This window comes from Phocoena phocoena, chromosome 19 (assembly GCF_963924675.1).
Source record: "Phocoena phocoena chromosome 19, mPhoPho1.1, whole genome shotgun sequence".
Taxonomy (NCBI): Eukaryota; Metazoa; Chordata; class Mammalia; order Artiodactyla; family Phocoenidae; genus Phocoena; species Phocoena phocoena.
Window position 1 is genome coordinate 10,691,842 of NC_089237.1, and position 18,285 is coordinate 10,710,126.

Here is an 18,285-nt window from a genome sequence, read left to right on the forward strand (position 1 = left end):
TTACCCCGAATCGCATGTCACTGACATCCCTGAACACCCGGATCTGCTTGTGAGTCTGCCCCCCCAGGCTCTGGGCCAGCAGCTCTTCCGAGTCTTCTGTCCAGATCCCAGTCGGGTCAGTGCCCTGAGGGGTGCCCTGTTTACTGGAAGATTTGCTTTGGTGTAGCCTGTCACTGTGACGCATGCAATGTCAGTCACCACTGCCTGCCTGTGACGCAGAGGTGGTGCTTGGTATGGGGTGGTACCTGCACCCCAAGGTCCTGCCTTGGGCAGCTCTGCTGCTGCTCTGACCTGATGAAAGCAGAGCTGGGAGGCCGCTGCAGACTGCTTTCTGGGCAGCTGCCCCCGACAACGAGTGGAGGCTGTCCACCAGTCTGACAAGTGGGCCTAGACACTCAGCAGAATTCACAGGACTTGGGGATCCCTTAATCTGAAGTGCAATTATTTTTAATAAAAGGGGCATTTGCAATCAAGCTTCTGCCGGTCCTTCTGAGATTCAGGGTAAGGAGGATGTGTCTAGAGGCCCTGACACAGAAGCAGGACTCCTTCCCTGATGGGCCCCTGGACGTTCCCAGGCAGGGTGTGCATGCTCAAAGCAGCACCCTCACGTCCCCACCTCACACCCTAGTATCACCCACCTCTAAGATGACTCGAAAACATCCAGCCAGGCCTGGTGTCAGTCATGTGGTGGGAGATACACCCTCCCCCGACCCTGCCCAACACTAAGCTGCTACCCCCAACACCTCTGTTCCCAGGCAACAGCTGGTCTGCTTTTGGTCACTGTAGACTAGTTTACATTTTCTGGAATTTTATATAAATGGAATCATATAGCATGTATTTCTTTTGGTCTAATTAATTAGTCTATTTTGAGATTTATCCATGTTGTGTGCTTTTTAATTGCCAAATAGTTTTCCATTGGATAGAGGTGCCACATTTATTAAATTTACATGGATGTAAGGATTGTTTTCAGTTTTTGACTATTGTGAATAAAGATGATGTAATCATGGACCAGTCTGTGAACGGACATGTTTTCATTTCTCTTGAGCAAACACCGCAAGTGTGATATGGTCAGGTCATATGGAGGGTGTGTGTGTGACTGAACTGTTTTCCAAAGTGGGTGACCCACTCTGCACTCCTACCAGCCTTGCTGTCGCTTGGTGTGGTCTGTATGCTCATTTTCAGCTGTTCCAGTGACAGTGGATCTCGCAGGTCTGATTTGCAACTGAAGATGGCGAGCATCTTTCATGGACTTGTCACCCATAAATCTTCTCTGGTGAAGTGTCTGTTCAGGTATCTTGCCCATTTTTTACTTGGATTTGTTGACCTTATTATTGAGTTACAAAGTACATTGTTTTTCCAATTGCTACCATAACAAATTACCACAATCTCTGTGGCTCAAAATAACACTTTATTCTATCACAGTTCTGTAGGTCAGAAATTTGACACGGTCAGCTGGGCTAAATTAGGTGTCAGCAGGGCAGCTTCTTCTCTGGAGGCTCCAGGGGAGAATGTGCTCCCCTGGCTCATGCAAGTTGTGGGCAGAATTCGGTCTCCTGAGTGTATGGGTGTGAGGTCCACATGTCCCTGTGGTTGAGCCAGACGTCCTCCTCAGCTTCTAGAGGCTGCTCCGTATCCTGGCTCGTGGCACCTTCATCTTCAAATCCAGCAATGGTGGGCTGAGTCCTTCTCACCCCAGAGGATCAATCCTGCCTCTTCCATTATACCACTCTCTGACCCACGGTAGCCCAGAGCATTCTTGACTTTAAAGGGCGCATGTGATTAGATAGGGTCCACCTGGATAATCTAGGATACTTTCATCTCAATCTTTAATTACACCTGCAAAGTCTTTACCATTTAATGTAGCATATTCACAGGTTCCAGGGATTAAGATGTGGGCATTTTGGGGGGACCACCATTCTACCTACACTTAAAGTTCTTGATATTTTCTAGTTTAAGTCCTTTGTCAAGTATATGCTTTGCAAATATCTTCCCCCCTTGCTCATGCCCTTTCTGTCTTTAAGTATAATTTTAGAGGAGGAAGTATAAGATTGCCCGATTTCTGAGGTATAGTTCACATACCACACAATTTTACCACTTTAAAATGTACAATTCAGTACTTTTTAGTACATTCACAGAATTGTGCAACACTTACCACCTCTGTCTAGTTCCACATTTTCATCACCCCCAAAGAAGCCCTGTCCCCTTTAGCAGTCACTCCCTATTTCCACCTCTCAGCCCCCAGAAAACCACTAATCTGCTTTCTGTCCTATGGATTTACCCATTTGGGACATTTCACAGAAATGGAAACACTGTGGCCTTTTGTGACTGGCTTCTTCCAGTTAGCCTATTTTCAAGGTTCATCCATACTGCAACGTGTCAGCACTTCATCCTTTCCTATTGCCAAATAATATTCATGTGTACTTACCATATCGTTCAGTCGATGGGCACTTGGGTTATTTCCACTTTTCAGCTATTATGAATAATGCTGTGAACATTTCTGTCTAACCTGACACACCAGCCCCTTGTTTCAACACTTAGCCACCATGGGTTACAGCTGAACCCACCTGACCTGTGATGCGAGTGGCCCCAAGCACCTGCCCAAGAACCTCCAACCACGTGCGTCAGTGCCAATGTCCCATTGCTTCCCTCCCCGAGCCCCCAGTGATGCGCACTCCTTTCCTGGTGCTGGAGGACACTGGTGAGCTCACCTGTGCAGTCTGCACTCCAGACTACTGCCTACGCAGAAGGACGCCCTCAAAGGGAAGTATTCTAATTGCTCCTACTGCCCAAGAGCCAGGCTGCTTTCCAAAAAGTCTGTACCTCCTAACGCCACCATCACGCCCCCCACACCTTCACCAACACTCAGGGTTAATGGTTATGAAAACATAACACTTCTGAATCACCCCCAAGGATACACATTTCCGTGGATGTTTGCCATTTCTTTGTTACCTTACTTGACAGCATCTCAATTAGGTTAAGTTTCTCAGGTGTCTTACCTTCTGGCTTGTTTCCTGCTTGCCCCTCCCTGAATCACCGATGGTGCCCTGTGCACAACCCCTCCTCAGCTGTGACCGGTAGGCTCATTAGTCCAGAGGAAGCCTGGCTGGTGAATCCTTCCTCCCGGTTATCTGCCCAGGGTGCCATCCTGCCCCTCTGCATCTGGGCACACAGACCCAGGCCAACCCAGAGAAAAGTATTTATGGTCTCAACTCCCCCACCTGCCATCCATAAGAAATGGGATTGGGTACCAATCTGGGTAAGTGTGGAGAGGCCAGGCAGCTTACCACTTCCATTTCACCACCTTAAAGATCAAAAAAGAGTGAAATGACTGCCCAAGATCATACAGACAACAGGTTACTAGAAAAGCTGAGGGCAAACAAAAATTAGAAAGAAATACAAATTAGAGTTTATGGGAAAAGTTTTAAATGTTTAATGAAAAAGACTTAAAGCAATGCATTATTTACATGTGGGTAAGAAAAGGTGGCAGAATCTCCAAAGTTTGTCCTGTGGGGGCTTTGAGAAGAGAATTCACATAAACCCCATTAAACAGAAACTGCCCCTAAATATTTCCAAATTGATACAAAATAGGTGAACAGGCTCCAGCAAGCAGATTGTTCAAATCAGATCAGCAACTGAAAGAGAAGATAAACAAGAAGGAAGAATACAAACAAAGTGAAAATTTGTAAATTTAACTAAAGGCTCACAATAGACTTCTCAAAAACAAAAGAAAAAAAAAGCGGGAAAAACCTCAAGTGCCCCAAACCAGGAACCAGTAAGCTCTCTCTAAAACAATCACAAATATGGATTTATTGTCTTACCGTTCATGGGCATCTCGTCAATCTGAGTGGAGTAGTACTGCTCAATGTCTCTGAGGATTCGGATATCATCATTCTTCACAAAATTAATGGCCACGCCCTTTCGGCCATATCTACCTGATCGCCCAATTCTTCAACAATAAAGCAAAATCACTTCAGTAAACATAGCAAAAAAGGTTTCAGTAAATCCATCAACAAGACTGAAACCAAAGAAAAACTTGTGCTGCCTACCTGTGTATGTACAGCTCTCTGTTGTTGGGCAGGTCGTAATTAATGATGAGGGACACCTGGGGCACGTCCAGCCCCCGGGCCCAGACGTCTGTAGAAATGAGCACTCGGCTGCACAAAGAAAGGCATTTGAGACAATCACCTTAGCATAAAAGGGTCAAACCGGCTACGAATACGTCAGGGCCCCTCACACTGGCCCCTCTGCAGGCTGAAGCACAAGGGACAGCACCAGAAAGCCACGTTCAGAAGGCGCGTTTGGTATATTTCATTACTTAGGTCATGTGTGCTGATAAAAAAAAAAACAATTTGGCTATCTTTTACACTACTACATTTAATTTGTTTCGAGCCAGTCCCATACCAATAATTGGGAAGGAAATTTTACTTTTGTCTAGCAAAAACTCAAGTACAGCAGCCTCACTGATTTTGGTGCAGTGTCTACAGTATCTTCAAATTAGAAATGCAACTCACACCTCTCTGTCCTTCACACAGGACAGAATCTGACACACCACAGACCCACACTATCCAATGCTGAGGCCACCAGCCCACCAAGCACCAGAGTGGCTGGTCTGAAATGAGATTGTCTTACGGTGTAAAATTCACACTGGATTTGAATACTTAGTACAAAAAAAATGCAAAAAAACCTCATTAATATTTTTAATGTTGATTACATGTTGAAGTGATATGATATGTTGGGTTAAATGACATATGTTTACTTGAATTATATTTCTATTGGACATTGCTGATCTAGAAGCATTCAAAGTCTGAAGGGACAGCAGAACAGGAGAAAATAATCCTGCCAGATAATCACATATAACTGGAGCCCTAGAGGAAGAGGAAAGAATGGGGCCAAAGCACCAACAGAGGGGTAAGGCCAAGAGTCACAGAAGTGCCAAACGGAAGGAGTAAGACTGAATCACACATGGACTCATCAGCGTGAAACCACAGAAACAAAACAGACCTAAGAAGCAGCCTGCAGAGAAGACACTGTTTTACATGAGCAGCAGCAGGTGACATCCCCACAGGACCGACACAACCAAGAAACACCAGACAGAGAGGGCCGACTGCACTAGGCCACTTCACATAAGGGATTAGAATGTCTGCAGAGTTTGGTGTCCACAGGACTTCTGGGACCGATCCCGCGTGGATTGCCTCCTTCAACACATCAGAAGGAGGTGTTTCAAGATGAAGCAGACATTTCCAAAGAAACTTAAACATTTTGTTATCAGCAGACCCAAACTAAATACAGAAAGACATTCTTCAAGCACAAGGAAATGCATCCCTGGGACTTCCCTGATGGTCTAGTGGGTAAGACTCTGCACTCTCAATGCAGGGGGCCCAGGTTTGATCTCTGGTCGGGGATCTAGATCCCGTATGCATGCCGCAACTAAAGATCCCACGTGCCGCAACTAAGACCTGGTGCAGCCAAAATAAATAAATATGTATATATATGTATATATTAAAAATATATATACATATATGTATATATTAAAATGCATCCCTGATGGAAGCTCAGAGATAAAGGAAAAACAGAAGAGTACTGAGTATGGTCACTATGCAGCATTCATTATATGAATTATGTAACGATATAAAGCAAAAATTTCTTGTTGAGGTTGAAATATATGTAAATTAAAACACATGACAACAGTGACAGAAGTCTGGGGGGGGTCACTGAAGTCAGGGTTTCAAGTTCTCTGTGCTCTCAGAGAAGATGGTAAAGGTACCAAGCAACCACAGCTGCTGATGACTCTTCAGGGTGACCACTAAATAACATAAAGAAATAAACATTTTCCAAAATAAAAAGTGGGGAGGGCTTCCCTGGTGGCGCAGTGGTTGAGAGTCCACCTGCCTATGCAGGGGACATGGGTTCGTGCCCTGGTCCGGGAAGATCCCACATGCCGCGGAGAGGCTGGGCCCGTAAGCCATAGCCACTGAGCCTGCGCGTCCGGAGCCTGTGCTCCGCGATGGGAGAGACCACAACAGTGAGAGGCCCACGTACCACAAGGAAAAAAAAGTGGGGAAAAGGAATAACAACAACAAAAAATCCAAACTAAAGAAAGAAAAAAGAACCACAGAAGAGAAATGACAAGTAAGATATAAGATGGTCAATTTAAAACCAAATATATCAGTATTTACATTAAATGAAACTGGACTAAATGTTCCAGTTAAAAGACAATTATGGGCTTCCCTTGTAGCGTAGTGGTTAAGAATCCGCCTGCCAATGCAGGGGACACAAGTTCGAGCTCTGGTCCAGGAAGATCCCACATGCCACAGAGCAACTAAGCCTGTGCACCACAACTACTGAGCCTGCGCTCTAGAGCCTGTGCTCTAGAGCCCGTGAGCCACAACTACTGAGCCCACGTGCCACAACTACTGAAGCCCACACGCCTAGAGCCCGTACTCCACAACAAGAGAAGACACCACAATGAGAAGCCCGCGCGCCGCAACAAAGAGTAGCCCCCACTCACCGCAACTAGAGAAAGCCCTGCAGCAATGAAGACCCAACGCAGCCAAAAATAAAAAAAAAAATAGACAGCAATTATCATTAGATTAAAAGAAAAGGAAAAATAAAACCCAACTATATGCTGGTTGCATGAAATCCATCTAAAGCTTAAGTCTACAAACCAGAGGTGAGGAAGAAAGGTGGTACTAAGGAGACAAGCGTTCAGAGCCGGTGCTGCTGGTCAGACAGAGCAGGATTCAGGACAAAAGCCCTAGTACAGAAGGGCAGACACTTCCACAGCAAAAGCTAAATCCTCCAGAAATGTAGTAATTCTGAACTTGTACACTCAGGTCTCTGGACCCATAATGCAAGAACGGACAGAACCCCCAAGAGGAAAACCGGCACTCTCAACACTGATGAAACAAGGCTTAAGGGAAAAAGGGTAAGGATGCAGGTTTGAGAAATACAGCTAGCAACTGAAATCCAACACCACACAGCACCCATCTTGTCTAAGCACAGAGAACGTTTGTAAAACGACCCCGTGCTGGGCCAACAAAGCAAGTCTGAATACACACTGAGGGGATGAAATCACACAAAGCGGGTTCTCTGGCCACAGTGGGATTAAGCTAAAACCAATACAAAAAGATAAACAGAAAATCTCCATTTATTTGGAAACAGAAAAATACGCTTCTAAATAAGGCAACCGACCTACGTAGTTAAGGCTAGTTCTCATCTCAGCCTATCCTATCACACAAGCAGTGGCTGCCCTGCTCACCAGCAAGTTGGTGACCTGCCCGAGCTCAGCTGTGGGGGGGAAAACTCGGGTAACACCCCGTAAATGCTGGCCCACAGCACCAGCACCAGGACCACAGCAGAGAGCTCAGCCAACCCACCTGGCACCCGACCGGAACTCCTTCATGATGGACTCACGCTCCTTCTGGGGCATGTCCCCGTGCATGGATGACACGGTGAAGTTGGCTTCCCTCATCTTCTCCGTCAGCCAGTCAACCTACAGATGAAAACAACAGATGCTGCCGTAAGTTAACAAACCAGAGGCTGTATACAGGATTTCATGTCAATTACCTGCAGAACCAATTCGAATATTCATAAACAAGTGCTCTTAAAACTCAGGCTAGGGGGCTTCCCTGGTGGCGCAGTGGTTGAGAGTCCGCCTGCCGATGCAGGGGACACGGGTTCGTGCCCCGGTCCGGGAAGATCCCACATGCCGCGGAGCGGCTGGGCCCGTGAGCCATGGCCGCTGAGCCTGTGCATCCGGAGCCTGTGCTCCGCAATGGGAGAGGCCACAACAGTGAGAGGCCCGCGTAGCGGAAAACAAAAAAAAAAAAACAAAAAAAAAAAAACAAAAAAAAAAAACTCAGGCTAGGGACTTCCCTAGTGGCGCAGTAGTTAAGAACCCCACCTGCCAATGCGGGGGACAGGGGTTCGAGCCCTGGTCTGGGAAGATCCCACATGTCGCGGAGCAACTAAGACCGTGCACCACAACTACTGAGCCTGCGCTCTAAAGCCTGCGAGCCACAACTCCTGAGCCTGTGTGCTGCAACTACTTAAGTCCGCATGCTTAGAGCCCTTGCTCTGCAACAAGAGAAGCCATCACAATGAGAAGCCTGCACACCACAATGAAGAGTAGCCCCCGCTCGCCACAACTAGAGAAAGTCCATGCACAACAACGAAGACCCAGCACAGCCAAATTTAAAAAAAAAAAAAAAAAAAAAAAAAAATATATATATATATATATATATATATATATATATATATATATAAACAAAACTCAGGCTAATCCTCACTGGCTGGGTAGAAAACTTAACTCTGCTCAGCAAATATCGGGGCAAAATTTCTCTTAAAAGACAATATGTCACTGTTCTCATTTGAAATTTAAGTTCAGAACTTTTTTGGAATGTGGTCCAAATCTTGTTCCTATTCCAAGAGGAGCTGCCAGGGTTCTCAGCTCTGCCGGCACATCAGCATCACCTGGGAGCTCAAAGAACGTGTGTCCAGGCCCCACCTGAACCAATGACCTGGAGCCTTCAGTCAAGGGACCAGATCAACACCCTGCACACGTTCCCTGGATACACCCGCTTGTCCACTCATCGTCCAGGGTGACTTTGAGCTAAAGGGCAGAGCCCAGTGGCTGCCCGAGGAGACCACGTACCCAGAGCCCAAAGCACGTAATTCTGGTCCTCAACAGAAAATACCTGACCTAAGTTCTATGAAAACCGATCTTTGGTTTTCGTCACAAGGACATTAAAGAACCAGGATGGCCACGCACCTTCCTCTTGGTGTTACAGAAGATAACAGCCTGAGTGATGGTCAGTGTGTCATAGAGGTCACAGAGCGTGTCGAACTTCCACTCTTCTCTCTCCACAGCCACAAAAAATTGCTTGATGCCTTCCAGAGTCAGTTCATCACTGGAGGACAAACACAATCCTGTCAACTCATCCTTCCAACCAAAACTTGAGGACGTGCGCAGGCCAGGGGCTGTTCCAGGCACGGGCCCAACCCCCAGCGGCCCAGGAGCCTGGGCATTAAACCCCCGCCCCTCCCGCCAGCCATATCCTCCTAGGAGTCGCCACTTCCACCACATGGGCCCAAGCCCTGGATCAGTATGAACCTTTAACCACACCTTGTATATGGTTCTAAACAAAATGTTCGGCTGTTCAATAGAATACACATTTTACTGCCAATGGTAAATAATTCCATCAATAAGTAAATACTATCAGCAAATTTTTAAATTTGGAATTACTGGATCAAAGGAGACTATATAAAAGCTGGCTTTTCAAAAGAGAAAATTAAAAAGAAATTTCATGTTTTAAAACCCAAATACAACTATGCTATGTTTTAGTCCCACCTGAGAAGTAGGGCATCCTCACCGTTTCACCAAAATGCGGATAGGGTCAGTCATGAACTTGTTGGTCATCTCTAGGATCTCATGGGGCAGTGTGGCACTGATAAGCACCACCTGAGTGGCCGGGGGCAAGTACCTGTACACATCGTAGATCTGTTCTTTGAAACCTGGGATGAGGAATGAGACACACGGGGAATTTTTTAGGCTGCACACTTTGAAACAGAAGTTGCACATCAACTGTTCACATTTAACTGGATGCCGCACTGTGACTGTAAAGGTGCAAGGTTTCACACGGAAGCTTCTTCCAGAGCTGGACCGAATTCTCACATCCCCTCTCCTCTCCCTGGTGTGCTCTAGGGATCAGAGCCCCACCCAAGAGTCCTGGATGCCAACAGGTAAAAGCAACAGAAACCTGAGCCCACAACCTCAGACCCTTGCAGGTAGTTTCACATCTCAGTTCCAGCTGCTGCTGCTCTGTGAGGGTATGCATCCACTGCGGCCAGATCTGCCACATTTTAAATAAATCCAGAGATCTAGATTTTTTTTTTTTTTTTTTTTGCCGTACGCGGGCCTCTCACTGTTGTGGCCTCTCCCATTGCGGAGCACAGGCTCTGGACGCGCAGGCTCAGCGGCCATGGCTCGCGGGTCCCAGCTGCTCCGCGGCATGTGGGATCTTCCTGGACCGGGGCACGAACCCATGTCCCCTGCATCGGCAGGCGGACTCTCAACCACCGTGCCACCAGGGAAGCCCGAGATCTAGATTTTCACCAAAAAAATCTCCACTTAAAAAAAAAGCCGCTGAGCCTGCGCGTCCAGAGCCTGTGCTCCGCAACAGGTGAGGCCACAACAGTGAGAAGCCCGCGTACCACAAAAAAAAAAAAAAAAAATCTCCCACAGATACTGACCCATGCTGTATACCTGAAAATGTTACATGTCAATTATACCTTAATTTAAAAACCTCCCAATTAAATAATGCAGCTAGTTTACATTATTTCATATGGTACAGGCTAAATAAAACCTGCTGGCAAGCAGGACCTGGCCCTCGGGTCACCACACCACCACCTCTGCAGGACGGGTTAGGAGGCTGACGTGTGAGAAGGGGACAGGTGGCTGCGAGGTTCTGACTGTAGAGATCAGGGGGCCAGAAGCTACATTTCCGACACGTTCCCAGCTGACATAGATGCCACTGGTTCTGGAGACCTCACTTTGTAGTAACTGTACCTTTAACTTAGCTGAAGAGCAGGGCCTCCAGGTAAGGGGCCCAAGACAGAGGTGGGGTGGAGGGCTGCTCCAAGGGGTGGCATCAGCCTCTAGGCTCCTGAGAGAACTGCTCAAGAACCAGGGAACAGGAAAACGCTTGGGAAGAACCCCATGAGTTACTGGTGACTCCTGAGAAGCAAAATATCCCCTTCATGCCAGGCGACCCCAATGTCTAAGGGGACGACCCACCCGACCCCCTGGTATGGAAGTAAGACTGGAGGGGGGTGTGCAGGGAGGGGAGGCTTGAAGACACTGTGAGGTACTGCCCACAGCTGTTACTCAACCAAGGTGACAGCTGTCGTTATGCATTTCCCAGTTGCTGTGCTAAGAGCAAAACTGCTATGACTTACGGGTCCTCACATATTTGTCCTCACACATTTTGGGAGAAATACATGAAATACACTCCAATTCTAGAAATTTACCTTGAAAAATAACTGATAAAAGAGTAAAAACAACCTGGACAACCAATAAAATACAACCAGTGAAATAAATTATGGAACATCCAAACCACAAAATACCCTACTGCCATGTAACAAGATTCATTCAGCTATCTGTTCACCCCTTCCCCACCACCAGGCATCTCTGCACCACATCCCAGCTCCACGCGGCAGCCATCTGTGCTCACCCACCACACAACGAGCAGTACCCCATCAGTTTGGCTGAAATGCTGTTGTTCTGGTTGTCATCAGTCTTACAAACCACTACCATAAAAAAATCAGAGTTTTAATGTTCCTAAGTGTACCCAGGACATAACTGTTTTCCACAAAGAACATACTACTTATACTGAGCTCATTAGTTCCACATTTCAATTTTACACGGTGAAAATTTAAGAATTTTACATCAATAGAAAATGAATTCTTTTGTTACTCATACCTTTATTCAACATTTCATCAGCCTCATCCAAAACCAACATCTTGATAGCACGTGTCCTCAAACTTCTGCGACGAATCATATCTATAAAATCAGATTTTGAAATAAGTAGACCTCAGGCTATAAGAGCCAGCCATTTCATCCAGTTTCCACAGCATTTCAGGGACCTTCCCTCCACTTCTTACAAGTTACTCAAATGCAAAAATCCACTATGTAGCATATCAATTTGAAAATGGTCCTCTATTGTTTAAGCACTCTTTATAGACAAAAGCAATTACCAAAGACACGCCCAGGTGTGCCAGCGACAACATGCTGTCCATAATCCAGTTTCCTGATGTCCTCCCCCACGTTGGTGCCCCCAATGCAGGCATGGCACTGGACGTTCATGTAGTCACCCAAAGCAAGCAGGCCCTGAATTAAAACACAGATTCATGTTCAAGGTCTGCCCCAAGACCGCTATGAAGTCCGAAACATCTGAGTTCCCCCAAAATGAAGATTGTTTCTATTCTAGTTTAAGATGACCACCGGGTATTGTTTATGCCATTATTTCTATCATAAAACTACAGAGAGCCCAAGTCTCCTCCTTCCACTCTTTTCTGCGCCAGAATGAAGTCAGTTTTACTGTTTTTTCATTACAAAAGCAGTATGTATTTACAGAAAAATAAGAAAATATATAAAATTCATAATCCTATCCACCCACAGATGCTATTAACATCTTAATAGATATACTTCCAAAATGTTTATACTATAAAAACAAAATAGTTACAATTATTTTTAATTTTTTTGGAAGAAAATTACAATTCTAAGATTGCAAAAAACTATTGGAATCACACAAGCTACACTAACAATGACTTCATACAAACCAGCAACTCATATGTGATTTATCACAAATGTTAGGAATCGGGGAAAAAAAACCTGACAGAACAGAAAAACCGGATTAGATTAAGTCAATCAGTCGGCTTGAACAGCGTGGGGGTTAGGGAGGGAGGTGAGGTATGCCGGCCCACCTACTGACTGCTCAACTCCAGCTTAGTCAGATATCCACACAGACTTTACAATCAGCCCTCCCTAACCTTGGATCCAACCAACTTCGCATCATGTAGTGTTGTAGTACATATTCATTTCTTAAAACCTGCATATAAATGGATCCATGCAGTTCTAACCCATGTTGTTTAGGGTCAACTGTACTTGCAAATACGACAGTGCCATCTTTAACTGTCTTACCTTCTGGATCTGTACAGCTAACTCTCTCGTTGGAGCCAAGATCAAAGCTTGGGTTTCACGAACCTGGTAAAATAATTTGTCGGAAAATAGAGAATCTCAGTATCTTCACGGTAGATTGCACTAATTCAGACTCAGATCTATTTTGAATATTATCTCAAGTTAACCACACATCTGATTTCAGGTAAGCGAACCTGAATGTTACTTAAATTGCGTATCCAGTGATAATGGGTATACTGGTCAGGATTCTTGTTTACAGACAAGAATTCCCACTAGTTAAAAAAATCTCCCAGTTTACAGACATAGAAAACAAACTTATGGTTACCAAAGGGGAAAGGGTGGAGGGAGGGATAAATTAGGAGTTTGCGATTAAAATATACACACTACTATGTAAAAAAAGAGATAACCAAAAAGGACCTACTGTATAGCACAGGGAACTATATAGATCTGAATCACTTTGCTATACACCTGAAACTAACACAGCATTGTAAATCAACAAAATTTCAATAAAAATTTTAAAAGACTTTCAGTTTAAATAAAAAGGAATTTATGACAGGATATTAGCTCAGATATTAGTGTGCACTTAAGATTCTCTTTAAAAATGTGCTTAATCAGTACAACTAGAGATATTTAAGAACTGTACTTCTTGAACACTGTAGTTACAGAAGGTAAAGGAAGTATTTCCTAGGATTAAAGAGAAGTTTAAGATTACCTGAATATCCAAACACTGGAGGACAGAAATACTGAAGGTGGCTGTTTTGCCTGTACCAGACTGAGATCTAGTAAAGAAAACACAGATAAATGGGATTTAGAGTGATGGGCTACATGCCACTGCTCCCATTCATGTAACCCCCGCCCCAGCAGTGCTCTGAGGAGATGAGCTGCAGAAGCACTGGGCAGCTTTTTCCAAGTCGATTCCCCCACACCCCCTGACCAGTATCTTAACTGCAAGGTGGTGGGACTCAGGCATAATGTCACAACTTTTAAATCACGGGTGATAAGGACAGTAAATGTGGCCTTTGCAGCAGGGGGTGACAGAGCTGCAGAATCTATAGAATGGGTGTTAGAGGTGGCAAAAAAAAGATTCCCCTTTATATAATTCTTTTCTACAATTTCAGACTTTTTTTTTTGTCAATGAGTCTTTAAAAATTAGGCAAATAGGGAATAATGTTATAAAAGAGTATTATATACAATTCCATATGCCAAATAATAGGTTAAGTAAGTAAATCTGGCTTAAAAAAAAAAAGCTTTCTAGAGTGGAGGATGCAAAACTAAAAACAAACAGCCCATAGCTGAAGTCAAGGCAAGAGCTGGTAACAGCATTTGAATGAAGAAGCACTGAACTACATTGCTGTGCTAACCAGCACCTGACTCCCCCTCTGCATGAGCAGACTTACTGTGCAATGACATCTCTCCCTTTAATTATCTGCTTAATAGCTCGCTGCTGGATTGCTGATGGTTTTTCAAAACCTGTAAATTAAAACAGAAAAAATGAGCTTTAACCACTAGGACAGCATACTTGCAACCATACACTGGAGCTCCTTGTGCCGAGCATGTTAGCTTTTTAAAATTCCCCACCCCCTCCTAACCCAATGTCCAACGTACTAAGCTCTCAAGAAACAGTGCTGAATGAAGTAGGCTGAAGTGGATTTTTATACTAACATACCATCTTATTTATACAGACACAATCTCTAAGGAACACTGTTGCAAAATAGAGACACCCCAGTTAGGTTAAAAAATGCTGGTGGTTACTCCTGGAGAATGGGGTGAGGGAGGCTCATATTTTACTCCAATTACTTGTGTATTGTTTGACTATATTACAATAACTTGCACTAATGGGGTTTTTTTTGTATTACTTTTTAAGTTAAAAAAAGGAATATAAACCCATCAGTGCTGTAGTCACCACTCCCCACCAGCAGTAAGTCTGCAGGTTGTTTGTTATCACCTACAACCCCATTTCATCTACTCCTCCTGCCTTGATGCAGCTACATGAACTACAACACCACCCCTCTACTGTCCAAGTAAACAAACAAAACTTTATGTACAAATAATGTACTTTAATTAATTTTTGGTAGTCTTTTAAAATGTAGTACAATTTCCCATCTAACACAAAAGCAAATATAACATGATTTAAACCCTCAGGATGACCCAGCAAGTAGATGGGAAACTAAAAACAGTGTTTCAGGGCAGGGACGTCCTGGGTGCCAAGAGGCAGGCAGGGCTGTCGGCCACACGACGAGGGCCAGCTGCAATGGTTCTTCACCTCCCATTACCTCCGTACCTTCTCTGTGCTAGACTGTCATGACATCATGAACTGTTGGATAAAAAAGATGTCGGTCCCAGTCCCAGGCATTAAGCATAGATGCTGATCACGCCCATCTACATCCCAAACCCGAACTCTTCCCAACTGCCTCCTTGACATCTCCTACTGGATGATTTACAGGTCCCTCAAGCTCTCCTCATTCAAGAAGAGCTCCCTCGAGTGCTCCCCACCTGAGGAGAGGGCATCATCACCTGCCCAGTTACTCAAACATCCAGGACTTTCATCTCCTGCTCACATTCAACCCATCAGCAAACTCTGTTAGTACTCCATCTCCACCACAATACCATCATCACTCCCCTGGACTGGAGCAAAAGCCTAACATCTCCCTGCTTCCTCTCCTGCCTCACCTCCCCCCATATCCAGACACCCAGGACCACCTGTGACTGTAAATCTGATCCCATCATTTCCCTGCTTAAAACCCTCCAATGGCCTCCCACTGCCCTTAGAAATAAAATTCAAACTCTATCACCTCGCACCATGCTTTTCAAGATCTGCGCCCCCCCCCAAAAAAAAAAACTCGCCCCTAGGCTCCCAGGACAGGGAGATTCTTTCTGTTCCTGGAATGCATAAGGCTCCCAGCTGCAGGGCCCTGGCACCAGCTGCCCAGTTCTACCATAATCTTCTTATAACGGGTTCCTTAGCCCAGATCTCAGCTCAAATGCCAGCCCCTCCTGGAAGCCCCCCTACCTATGTGCTCTATTTTAACTCTCTCCTCTCGCCAATCACGCTTGATTCCGTTATCCCGCTTTATTTTCTTCGTAGCCATTACCACTGACTATATAATCCTTCTCCCAAACATAACAAGGTCCCTAAGGCCTGCCTGGTTCACTGCTAAGCCGCCAGTGCCTAGAGCCGCGCACGTTCCTAGCACCTGGCAGGTGCAAGACAATCATCTGCTGAATGAGTGACTCCGGGGTGCAAGGAGGACCCTGCAGACCTCGCGGGACGCTGCAGCCCTCGCGTGACCCAGCATGGCACCCCGCCGGGAGAACAACACCCGAACCGGTCGACACAGACGGGGGTGGGGACACGTGCTGGGGGCAGGGGTCGCCCGTCAGGGCCCCCGGGCTCGGCCTCAGCCCCGACCCCCAGCCCCGCGGCGGCCGAACTCCCAGTCTCGGGAACCACCCCCGGCTAGGCCCCCCGCCTCCCCGCTGGCGCCCCAGCCCGCGGCCCGAGCTCACCGACCGTAGGCGTAGATACCGCGCAGCAGGTCCTCCCGCAGGCCCATGGTGTCGAACGTGGGGGTCACGTCCACCTCCTCACTGGTCTCGAATTCCACTTTGGTCATGTCTTCCTCTTTGAGCAGCCGCTTCCGCGCCGAGCCCGAGGTCGCCATTGTAGCTGTAGCCGCCATGATTCCGAGCAGGCTAAGAGCCAAGCTCGCGGCTCAGAGGAAAGCGGAAGCAGGGCCCCGCGCCGCCGCTGCCAGGAACTGACGTCATAGCACGAGCGTGCGTGCGTGCGTACGAGCGTGCGTCGGGGCCAAGCCTCGGAAGGGGCGGGGAGCTCCTGGTCACGTGAAAGGGAAAGGGCGCCTGCTGCAGGGAAAGGGGCGGTGCTGCGGCTCTTGCGCGGGAGGGGCTCCCGCGGGATCTCGCGGAACCGTGCTCCGCCCACCCCTACAAACGGTGTGGAGGCGGCAGGGCCTAGCGGTTCGCACTGGGTGTGGTACTGCCGGCCTGGCTCTCCGGCTGATGTAGCCCTTTCCAGTTACCGGATCCTCCGCGCGGGACGGTAGACCTGGCGACCCTGCAGACGGGCTGCGGACCGCGCCTGGCGCCCCTGCTCAGGGCCGGGTCTCCAGGCGGCCCTGCTTCGAGTGGGAACCTGGACGCGGGTCCCCACCGGTACCCATTCCTTCGTGTGTACGCATTTTCCGACGTTGTCGCCGGCCGGGGACGCCGGCAAACGCATTACTACTCGTTATCACTGCCGCCCGATGGAAATCCTCACTGCACATTGTCTACTTTTGCAAAGTCTGGAATCTTTAACTGCCTGCTTGCCAGCTTTCACTTTAACACCCCCAGGCCGGTTTTTAACCCCCTAAGGGAAAAGCCCCAACCCGGGATCGAGTGTGTTGGGAGAGTAAGGGTCCTGCGACGGCCCCCGGCACCAGGACCCCCAGAGCTGGCCGCGTGACCTTGGGCCGCGCCTTCCTGGACTGTGCGTCTGTTCATTAAGGCCCTGGATTCCGCGTGTCTGGCGGAGGTGCTGAGAAATCCTGCCCTTCAGAAAAGATGACCCTGGAGGTGACGGCTTTCGGTTGCCCTGTAGAATATTTCCAGTTATGCCATGTTACCCTAAACTTCTTTAAGTGCCTCTAAAAATCCGGCTTCCGAACCACCGTCACCACCTGACGCGCGTTCATCTGTGTTGTGTGAAAAGAGCGTTTTTAACTTTGTGAAACTTATACTTGCCCAAGCGCAAGCTCTGTCCTTTCTCATTGTTTGCTTGCCTCGCATCACTGGGCACATCTTTCATCTCTTAACAGCCTCTTTCCAGGACTGCTTGAACGCTGTCCTGTTGTGAAGGTTAATTTAGTGAAAACTTTTAGCGGTAATCATTTTATCCACTAAACCAGGCGCACTTAGAATGCAGAGGTTTGCAGTATGTTGACAGCGAACAAGGAAATGGGGGGGTCTTACTTGCCCTGAAGCTCTTGCCCTGACTTTGGAATATGTCCAGACCTTACAAGATAATTGACCTGATAAACATGCCTGATAAGGATGCCAGTATCAGTCAAATATTTATAAATTTGAATTTCTTTCTTACACTTTAAAGTAAATAAAATGCAAATATAAGTTCTTATGTCTTCTCACTCCACAAAGAGTTGAGTTATCCACTACCCTCTCTGAAGTTGCCCACACTCCGTTTTGCAAGCTGTGCCCTAGGACTGTGTCGTGAAACGCACACAGGTTTCAGACTTAGTATAAGAAAAGAATGTGAAAGACCTCATTAATAATTTTTATACTGATTATGTGTTGAAATGTCCATATTTTTGATACACTGAGTTAAAATATGTCATTTAAATTAATTTCACCCATTTCTTTTTACTTTTTAAAATACGGCTACTAGAAACATTTTAATTATATGTGGTATTCCTATTGGATGGTGCTGCTCTAGGTACTTAACAGCATGTGAGATAACGTTGCCAAGGGTATGGGGAAAGAGTAAACTGAAGATAGCTGACTTTATGAATCTGATATCAATGGGGAGGGGATGAAATTATTGCACTCTTCTACTAAGTTTGAAGAGGATGATT

At 46.4% G+C, this 18,285-nt stretch overlaps 1 protein-coding gene across 1 annotated transcript; it reads right to left on the reverse strand.

Moving 5' to 3' along the window:
- Positions 1–3,406: 3,406 nt before the first annotated feature.
- Positions 3,407–16,422, reverse strand: EIF4A3 (eukaryotic translation initiation factor 4A3). Its single transcript, XM_065896363.1, has 12 exons — positions 16,209–16,422; positions 14,095–14,167; positions 13,410–13,476; positions 12,701–12,763; positions 11,755–11,887; positions 11,480–11,560; positions 9,372–9,513; positions 8,771–8,909; positions 7,377–7,492; positions 4,047–4,154; positions 3,819–3,946; positions 3,407–3,632 (listed from the first exon to the last, which is right to left on the reverse strand). Exons 1-12 carry the CDS (start codon positions 16,375–16,377, stop codon positions 3,616–3,618), a joined length of 1,236 nt encoding a protein of 411 aa, XP_065752435.1. The 5' UTR covers positions 16,378–16,422; the 3' UTR covers positions 3,407–3,615.
- Between the last annotated feature and the right edge of the window lie 1,863 nt (positions 16,423–18,285).